This window comes from Mus caroli, chromosome 1 (assembly GCF_900094665.2).
Source record: "Mus caroli chromosome 1, CAROLI_EIJ_v1.1, whole genome shotgun sequence".
In the NCBI taxonomy this organism is placed as follows: Eukaryota; Metazoa; Chordata; class Mammalia; order Rodentia; family Muridae; genus Mus; species Mus caroli.
In genome coordinates this window covers 37,416,877-37,427,738 of record NC_034570.1, presented here as the reverse complement: position 1 = coordinate 37,427,738, position 10,862 = coordinate 37,416,877, and the positions used below count along the sequence as shown (strand labels likewise).

The window sequence follows — 10,862 nt, the reverse complement described above, 5'->3', positions numbered from 1 at the left end:
TACATATGCAGCTAGAGACAAGAGCTCCGGGGTACTGGTTAGTACATCATGTTGTTCCAACAATAGGGTTTCGGATCCCTTTAGCTCCTTGGGTACTTTCTCTAGCTTCTCCATTGGGGGCCCTGTGATACATCCAATAGCTGACTGTGAGCATCCACTCCTGTGTTTGCTAGGCCCTGGCATAGTCTCACTAGAGACAGCTATATCAGGGTCCTACCATCTACCCATGTCTTAGTAATTAAATTAGACAAAGGGGTCCCCAGGTCAGAGTCAGATAACCACCTCCTAGAGTAAGATGTAAATGGCTTGTTACAGTCTGGATACTGTTGTCCTGCTCAACCCAGGGCCCCGGGTATGGACGCTTTGTCTCCAGGGTGGTGCTACTGGGAGGAGCTAGGGCCCATAAAACACCTTCTGGTCATTCTCCAGTGACTGAAAGCAACCATGGCCCCTGCTCTCCTTTTCCACTTCTCTACTGTAAGATGAACAGCCTTGAATAGCAGATAGCTTACCATTGACTAAAAGTCCCAAAACTGTGCCAGTGAAACATCTTGTTATCATAGGTAATTTTTTTAACATTGCAAGTTAAGAAAGGAAAAAAAAAAAAAACTAATACAATTAATTTTCAACTCACTTGTAGTAAGTGAATTACATGAATAGTCAGTCTACCAAACCTCCCACCTGGCTGCTCTGGGAAAGCCGGGCTAAGGCCAAGGCTATACCAGCCTTTACTCCTGGCCCTGCCCTCTGTCCATCTCACCGAGTCATATATAAAGGTCTCTCTAGACCAGCCACTGTTTGCATATCTGCTCTATAGCAATTTCACTTCACAGTGCTAGGGATGGGCTCCAGAGCCTCATCTGTCAGAGCCACAGCCACTTTCTTTTCCAAACACACATCTATCACTCTTGGGATCCTTCTTTGTCCTTTGCTCAGCATTTCCAGGAAATTTCTGTTCCTGCTCTTTCCCATCTTCTGTTCTTGAAACCTAGGCTGCAGCTTCTCATGCCTGAGAAGTATGCATGTCTTCCTGCTTACATGGCTCCTGAGGGAATGTAACCATAAAGTTTCAATAAAGAAGGCAGGTCAGGTGGAGACAGCTGTCAAGCACCTACTCCCTTTCAGCTCTTCAGAGCCATTCTACAAAACCCAGGAAGTCTCTTATTTCTTAAAACCACTTTTAATTGTTTAAGAACTTGTGTCAAGATTTTTTTACAGGTTTTCATTATAAATGTACATCTTGCTAACAGTGTTTTTACTGATTTTCCCAGGATCCTGAAGACACAGGAGTTGTTATGTCCACAGCAACGTTGGGTATGCAACAGACCTCCAAATGAGCCCTTAGCGTGTGACATGTGACGTGGAGTAGGAGCACCCCACAGATCCAAGGGTGCCTTCATTCCATACTTGCCCCCCAGTACGCTTCATTTCCTCATAGGGACAAATAGGATACATGTTTCTATCATGGTCATTCTTCCTCACAAATCTCATTATGTCCCAAAAATCGATGAGCTAGCTGTACAGGAACAGGAAACAGTATTCACTAAAGCATTATATACCACACTCCACCCCCTTTTTTTAAACTTTGAGACAGGGTCTTGCTAACTTTCTTTGCTGGCCTGGAATTCCCTGTGTAGACCAGGCTGGTCTTGAATTTGCAGCCATCCTCTTGCACCTGCCCTGCAAATGCTGAGCTTACATGGGTCCTGCCTAGCTATATACTGGTTTTGCCTTTTATTTTTAAAGGCAGGGTCTTTGATGCAGTCCTGGCTAATCCAGAACTTACTCTGAGGACCAGGATGGCTTCAGTCTCAAAGATCTGCCTGCCTCTGCCTTCTGAGAGCTGGTATTAAAGACATGCATCACCATGCCTAGTTTATATGCTGTTCTTAACTGCAGTGTGCATCAGAGCTATCTTAGACTAGTTGTAATGAGGTACATATACTTACTATGCAAACAGCCAACCATACTAAAAAGACTCAGCACGACTGTAACAGTAAGAAAGGTTCACAGAGCTGAGAAAGGTCTCCTCACACAGCTGCACACAGGCTTGAGATCACTTTCCTTATCAACAAGCCTGACCACGGACTGTCTTGCCTCACACAGTTACAGCGGCTCAGACGTGGGAAAGGCTGTTTGGCTGAGTGTCTTTCCCCCTGTCACCCTGAGAGAAAATTGTATCTGCAAAAGCAAATGGTAGCAACAAAGCTTCCTTCATTCCTAAGGCTTTCAGCCTGTCATTCTCCAGGGGCTGCTTCCTGCGCTGGCTGCCGGGGGCAGAGGGAAGGCAACCCCGCTGCAGGCTGTTAGGGCGGAACAAAGGAGAGAAAGGCTCCCAGCTGGCCTGCTTCTGTTGGACTTTAAGTGCACTGCTCACTTCAGCATGAAAGAGCCTCTGCAGGCTGAGCAGTGAACACTTAGAGGATTTCCAAGTACAAGCACCTCAGAAGCCAGTGATGTGTGTGCTCTATGAGATGATATGGCTGTGAGTGTGGCTCTAATTAATGGCATTTGCCATAAGTGACGCTGATGTGACTGGCAAACAGAGTTTCCTGAGTTAGGGAAATTTAAAAGCCCAAAGAACTCTCCGATGTGCAACAAAACTCAGCCCAACCCAGGGGAAGAGCATTTATTAGTCAAATATAATTTGACATTTCAGTCAGAGGACAGAAAAATTCTATCCCATCAGTTTCTGGAGCAATACCTTTTAAAGCACACAGGCAAACTAAAAATAAAGCCAGGCCTCTTACACAATGTGTAATTTCTTCATTATGATGGAATGCAACAAAAGATCTTGCCCTTGGGTTGCTCTGTTTCAGCCAAAACAAATGCAAATGGCTTGTCAGATGACAGCTGTTTGATAAGGCTCCTCTGTAAGACCTGCACACTTTACTTTTTCCCGTGAAACTTGGGATGAAGGCAGAAGGCAGGAAGAGAATTAATGTAGCATACAGTCTAAAGGCAATGCTACAACCGTGATTAAGTAGAAAAGTTAAAAGGCACAGATTTTCCACAGCTTCACTGCGTGCAACCCATCCGTGTAACAAGTTGACAGGCCTAGCGCGTCAGCTCCATCATCCCCTCCGACAGCTAAAACGCGGCACTGCATCCCTTTTCAGGGGAAATTTGCGTCTGCACCATGAAGCGTTGTACATTATTTCTTAGCACTGCAGGGGGCTCAAGTCCATATGGAACCTTCACAAATATTACCACAGATCAAACCAGCGGCGTTTGGAGGCAGATTTGACATACCTATTTAAATGAGCAGCAGGGGTCCTCGGGCAGCCGCGGGCTGTGCGCGGGAGGCTCCGTGGAAGCCGGAGCACAGCCCCATTACTCAGCAAAGACACACTCAACATTTGTCATTCATTTCATTTCTGCCAGGGCACGAAGCTCATTTGCCCAAGGTCAACAAAAAGCGAAAAGAAGGTTTTCTTTTTTCCCTAAGAAATAAATGTACCTGACAAGTGGGGACTTCGTCCGTTGGGTTTGTGAAGCACAAATAAACAGCAGATCGGCCTAAAGGCAGAGGAGTGAGTGCAGAGGCCCCAGCCTCTGACTGTAAATGGGGGAAGCCCCACAAATATCTCCATAGCTTTAAAAGTCATAGTATGGATAAAACAGAACTTGACACCATGATTCTAAAAATATAATGTGTTCTGTCTTTAAAAATGATGACCAGCATCCACCTTTTTTTTTCTAGTAGCAGTTTTGGGGACCACCCTCAAATTCCCATACTATGAAACAGTTCTCGGAAGGCAACAAAACAAAAATCCCCCAGTATACTGAAAAGCAAAAGCACAGTAGGACCTCACTGCTAAAGCCTGTTGTGACCTGGATTCGCTCTCACACACCGCACTGACCAATGGATGGTCCAACCTGTAATATGAGTAGCAGAAGCAAAGCAGACATAAGACTTCACAATCCTGACAGCACGCTGGTCCCGCACCTGGACAGGACTTGAAGGTGTGCGCAGGAGCACTTTCTGCATAAACACCGATGCAGCGGCTGAGGCAGCACAGGAGGTTCTCATCAGAAACCTCAGCAAGTCCTTGCCCACTGAGAGAGTTCTGACACTGAGAGAAGTCTCCAGAAGAGTTTTACAGCTTATAAATAAATATACTTACGTGCATTAATGAATAGTACGATTGTTTGCCAGTATAGAAGAGAAAATGAAATGGACGGCCATCTTCTCCCCACTGGGTTGCTAATGAAAATAAAAACAAAAACATGTCAGAGATAAACCAAACTTTGAGTCTAGCAACAGTATGGGCTACATCTGTGATTCAGATTAGCTTATCAAAAGTATCTAAAATAACAAAATTATCCATATTTAAAATGCATGTACTAGGCATATTTAATATGTAAATGCTTAGGATAGTTATTGTTTCATATTAGTTAGCAGAAAACAATGTCTGTACTTAATAAAATGTTCCATCCTGAAGAGCTATTTCATTTGTTTTAAATAAAATCTATAAGATAACACAAATCACTTTGTTAGAATAAAAGTATTTAGGATCCACATCTTTCAAATGAAAAATGACAGTCAATAGTCAGTGAGCATATTCTGAGATTTGAGGCAACCCAGCACAACACACCTGCACTGGACAGCCTGCCTGTTATATCATTTATTCCAACCCCATTGTAAGCTCCCAGAGAGAGTTGAAAACAGCCACAACATAAGGGGGAAACTCTGTGTCAAGAGAAAACAGAGAAAATCATATCCCCTGGCTTACTACATAGTATAACCCCCCCCCCCCATGTCTTTAACCTGCAGTATATGCTATAATCAGTATAACAGTGGGACCTGGTACTTCCTGGCAGTATTCACCACTGAGCCCACTCTTCAGAAATGTTTAACCTGGCTGAACATGGCTGGCTTCTCGTGACCTGTTCTTACAGCAGACACACTGACAGCTGCCGTGTGCTGTGGATCTTTGGAGGCCACAAGCTCCTGTACAACCAGGCTTCCTTTACCCTTTCCAAACAACATCCATCTCTGCCAGAACACACCCTTTAGAGCTTTGGGTTAAACTTATTTTCTTATTTTTTTTTCTGGAATTCTGTCATATTTGGGTATTCAATGTATCTAGAGTTTGTACTTGGGAAGCAGAAAGCCTTTATTTGTTTTTAAATAGTAAACATTTTTTTCTGTTGAAATACTTGTATATGCAGGACTTTTTTCTTCTCTGAGGATAATTATTATTGGATTGTAAATACACTTAAAATGGAGGAACAACACTGAATGAATGTTGAAAAGGTCTAGACTGAAAAGAACAGCCATGCGAGGTAAGGTGGCTGAACACTTTCCAGGGGCATTTTCACATGCTCCATGCTGTCTTCCACATTACCCAGTACTTGAACCTGCACTCTATACAAAGGATTCTCATTGCATAGTTCAAGTCAGTCAGAAAGTAAGCAAAACCAACAAAACCAGACAAGCATCCTGGTGATGCTAAGACCACTGTTAAGTTTGGGTAGAACCTTGAATCACAGCTCTGTGTGCATTTGTGCTCACAAATGTAGACTTCATAAACTCTATGCACACACATACATTCTTGCTAAACATACATGATTAACTCAATCTACATTATAATAGAGTTTGCGATGCAGTATTGTTACTTTGATAGACCTCACAGCTTACTGTATCACAGCAAGCATCAGAACTTAATGGTTTTCAGGTGCATCCGTTCTTAAAGCTGCCAACATGTGAGAAGCTTCCAACTCCTGACGTCTGGCTAAGCGGCACTGTCGTGGGCTGCTCTCTTATTACTTGTCTTTCTGTCTCTGCTCCGATCGGTGCAGGAAGCCACCCTCACTCTTCCTTACAAAACCCCTCACCACTTCTTAACACCTTCAAACATAATACGATCTCCCCCCAACACCTACCAACCATAGCCAATTAGTAATTTTGAAGCCAGAGCCAGATCCAATGGGACAGGCAATTCAAAAACTAGTCTAGGAAACCAGCAAGGATGTAGCTGGGCTTCAGTGACACTGTTTATCTAAGCATGAGGAGTGCCTTGGCTCACTGGCCAACACAGGGAGGGAAAAGGTAAAGAGAAACATTGGGCTATTATCTTTCTTTGCTCCCTTCCTTCTTCATCATCATCTTCTTTTCTTTTTTTCACTTATCAGGTGTTCCCTTAAGATTTTTAGCTTAATTTTCCATGAAAATCTTGTCCATGTTCCTGTAGTTCTAAGCAGAGTATGTCTGCTGTTGATACAGGCCCCTCCCATTTAGTTCCCTGTCATAGAGTTCAAAACACGTAAGTTAAATTACACAAGTAACATACTACTCTATTTGAGGGAGGGGCATAATGGTGTGTGAACCCATTCTCTGATACTCCCTGTGGATCCTACAGCTGAGCTCAGGGTATCAGGCTTGGTGGCAAGTGTCTTCCCCTGCTGAGCCATCTTGCTGGCTCTACTTGTTTTGGGTTTCAGCAGTGTAGTTGTGCAGTGAGGCTCACTGCTCACCACTTAATGATGGCTGGCCTCACCCTTGCCACTCTACTGTATGCACAGTCAGTCACACAACCCATCTCCTTTTTTGTAAACAAATATGGCATTCTATTGTATTTACACTAAACTTTTTTAGTTGCTTTTCCAGACTAATGAGTTAACACAATACTTTTACCGCCTAAATGATGGTATGATTCTAAGATTTTATTCAGGAACTTTATGATAAGTATTTAAATGGTTTCTAATAATTGCTTCATAATGTTTATACTTCCTAATCTCTGGAGTGAAAAAAGTCCTGGTTACTGTTTTTGTAGGGCACCATTTCTGACCTTAGGTATTTTACAGTGCTTACTGGCTACTTTTATTGCTTTCATTTACAAGCTGCATGCTACCCTTCACTTATTTTTCCATCCAGTTTGTTTGTTTGTTTTGGGGGGGCTAATATACAAGAATAGTTTATTTTAGAAATCAAGCCCATATCAAAGTTCATGCAGATTTTCTGGTGTCTTCTTGTCAACGAAAAGTTTTAACCTTGAAAATAATTTATGATCTTTATGTTTTCTGATTTTCTGTCATTTTGATAGCTAGGGTAAGAAAGATGTTTCAGTGGTCAAGGGCATTTGCTGCTCTTACAGAGGACTTTGCTTCCCAGCACTGACATGGCAGCTCTTCACTGTCTGTAACTCTCAGTTCCAGAGGGTCTAATGCCTTCTTCTGGCCTCCATGGGCACTGCATGAATGCAGTGACAGGAACACAAACACATTCATGTTCAAAATAAAATATTACTAGCTGTATTAGCCACTACTACTCTACAGAGTGAATTTTCTTTGACTTTTTCTTTTCTTTCTTCCTTCCTTCCTTTCTTTCTTTAAAGAGGGAGAGGCTCAAGGTTGATACAGTGCGTCTTTTTAGAGCCTAGGTTTACCTCAAACTCCTGGCAATTCTATTGCCTCAACTTTCTGAGCTTTGGGATTATAGAGGTGAGCCTCCATGTTTGACTTCAGAACCTGACACGTAATGTTGTTAATGTCTTAATCCAAATTTCATCATCTGAATACATCTGTCAATATTCTTTAAAATGGTTAAAACCCACAAATTTCCCCATGTCTACACACACACACACACACATGTATTAACATAGTTGGACTTAGTATTTTTAAGATGGTTTGTGTCTACTCAAAGAGAAAGACAGCAATTCATGAGCTATCAGACTAGTATCATATCCAATCCACAGTGATTTTTCCTTGTGTGGTTTTGGCTACTCTGATGTCACTGGGCAGCAAGATCCTCACATAATTTCCACGTTTTACATTCTACCCTGTAATCTTAATACTATGACTTCAGACACCCAAACAATAACTTCCCAGTAATGCTTTAATACAGTTTTTCATTTACGTTTTATCAGTTCCTTCCAGCAGGCAACTGTGATCTATGAACAGAACTGAACTTTCTGGTATCTTGTTACTTGTTCTAGAGTGCTGAGGTCTGAGCAGGGCCTTGCACATGCTCAGTGCACTCCATCACCCATCTACACCCAGGGCCTTGCACATGCTCAGTATACTCCATCACTTATCTGCATCCACAGCTTTTGTCTCCCGTGGCCTTGAGTTTGCCAAATGATCTGTGTGCCATTAATTTCCTTAGTTATCTGGTTTTGACTTACTCTCTTAATATAGTTTTTGTGGTTCTGGGGCTGGAACTTCATGTACTCTAGGCAAGCACTCTACAACTGAGCTGCATAAACATCCAGTCCTGCATGTTTCTTATAAGATTATAATGGTCAGGGTTCCAAATAACTGTCAATAATGTATGCTATTTCTGAATGCAATGAATTTAATGACACATTTAAAGATCTGATGTTTCTGTTTTCTTATGAAAAGTCCTACTCAAACAAGGATTCTTTACATTTCTAGTTGAAGCCTTTTTATCCAAAACAAAAGGCTCCATTTTGTTAATTGTTTTCTCTATGTAAATGTTTTCTCCTTGAATAAAAACACTTATCTTAATACATTAAGTAATGTTAAGCCATACTTAAAATTCTGAGAAAAACGTTATATTCCCTGGTAGTTTCTTAAAAATGTTCTACGTGCTCACTCAGGGGGCAGAGGCAAGTGACTCTCTCTGAATTCGAGGTTAGCCTGCTCTTCATAGAAAGTTTCAGGTTATATAAGAATATACAGTGAGACCCCCTGTTCTCCCAGGCATAGGGGTTGGGGAAGAAAGCTTCACTTTTTGGGTAAGTTATGTCCAAATTTAGTCATTATGTGATTTTGCAAGCAAACTAGAAGTCTTTGTTTTCGTTGTTGTTGTTGGTGGTGGTTTGGTTTGGTTTTGGTCAACAACAATATATACAACAACAAGTTTTCTGTTACTTCAAGGCATAATAAGAATCACTAACTGGCCCACTGCTGGGACAGTATTTTTTTTCAGCAAACCTGATAACTTGTGGCCTGGCTGGATTTTAGTTTACCCAGAATTTTCCTGATTGAGGTAACTGTGGCAATTAAACTGGTCTTTAAGCTATGTGTCTATGAGTGTGGGTCACACATTTGTACCATGAATCAGCACTGCCTGAGCCAAACTACATGCCCAGCCACTTCCTGTTAGGACATCCCTGGAAATTAAAAAGGATGGGGAAAATAACAGTTTGTGCCTTAAAAACTATTAGAAAGTTTTGAGATAAGACATGAAGCACTTAGAACTGTGAATGGCCTACTCTAACGTGCAATAAATGCCACCATTATTACTGGAAGATTTTTCTAATTAGCATGGAGTTACTGTTTCATATTTAGACAATAACAACATAGATATCTTATGTCCTTAGAGCAGTAGGTAAATACTGCCATTTAAGTGTTAACACTGGACCACAGTCAGCTTCCTGGTAAAGTGTGTGCCTGCTTGGCATACAGGAGACCCAAGGTTTAATTCACACACACAAAATAAGAGTAATAAACATAAGTAAATATTTGTAATGTTATTCTTGACTGACTTGACTGGCTTTCTCAAAGGTGATTCAGTGTTACAGCCCCTCTTTTAAATTCGCCATTATACTCATCAGCTTAATTTTTCTTTCTCAATTACTAATGACATATTTTGTACCTGCATGATATAATGACCATATTCCATAGGACTTGATGGAAGCTGTCAAATACTTACAAATAGTAGGTAATTTCAATTTTGATTCTTTAATACAACAGTGATACACTTCTATTGACCTTAAGTCAGAAAACTTAACTGATGACTTTTACTCTTGGGCCTTTGTTTATATTTTTCTCAATGTTTCACTTCACCATGCATAAGTATGTTACTATTTGGTAATCATCTGCATAGAAAACATATTCTTTGGGTTTGTGTCTATAACTACAAAACCATGACGATTTGAATTCTTTAGTCTTAGTTAACAGCACTGCTTTTTAATCTGTCAGTGCTAAGTAATTGGTACAGAAAGGCTCAAGGTCATCAAATCCACTTACTGACGACAGGCTTTTCAACATAAATTAACATTATTGTCTCACTGAATCATTTTCCAGGCCCTCCCAATTCCAGGCTGTCTAACATCAATGCTCCTTCTTGGTTCTGTCATCAACCTGCCATGTATCTTTATTTCCCCCCAATATTTTTACCACTTTACAGTACATGTGTTTTATGTTAACTCAATCTAGAAGCTTCCATCGTTCGGTAAAACAAATGGTAGTACAGTACAAGTGCCATAATTTACCCAAATTTAAATTTCTAAATACCTACAAACTGATTTATCCTATAAGAAATACAGTAAGATTGAGAACAGAGAGCAGAACTTCTGCTATTTCTAAAGAAGCATTGTTAAATACACTTAGCTGCAATGTCAGACAATTCTAGCAATAGTGGCATATTTTCAAAATTATACGTGGGCATTTTGCAGCAACAGCCTGAAGCTTTGGTGTCTATTCTATATTATTCTATATCATATTCTATCTCCTAGTAATAGTGGTACACTTTGAAGAACTCAAAAAGCCTCAGAAGGCAAAAGAGACACAACTCACACATACATAGAAGAGAACTGAGAGATAGAGAGGAACCGGTGAGAAGCCTGAGTTGCTGATGCACAAAGAAGCCAGTGAGAAAGAGAAGAATAAAACAAATTCCTGCTATTCCAATATTTATCGGGAAAGCTACAAGTTGCTGTGCCTCACTGGAGTGACTGGATCTTCAAACTTCATATAAATGTATACCTGTACACAGCATTCATTCATTTTCCCAAAATCTATTGTGAAACAAATGTTATGTAGGCTATAATTGATCATATCTAAGAATTGATAAACACGGGATCAGCGCCAGGGTAGCGGGAGCGCAGGGTTGCCTGACACCCGCCAGCTACCCACGACCCCCGCCGCAGGATTTTGGGACTGCTGGTGAG

General features: G+C 41.2%; 1 protein-coding gene across 2 annotated transcripts in view; it reads right to left on the bottom strand.

Annotated features, from left to right (window-relative positions):
- Nucleotides 1–10,862, bottom strand: part of Mrps9 (mitochondrial ribosomal protein S9) — a 54,088-nt gene that overhangs the window by 13,998 nt on the left and 29,228 nt on the right. For both annotated transcript variants that reach the window (XM_021161505.1, XM_029477594.1), the window contains one exon: nucleotides 4,128–4,207. In XM_021161505.1, the coding sequence (XP_021017164.1) occupies nucleotides 4,128–4,207 (80 nt within the window). The remainder of the gene's footprint in view (nucleotides 1–4,127; nucleotides 4,208–10,862) is intronic.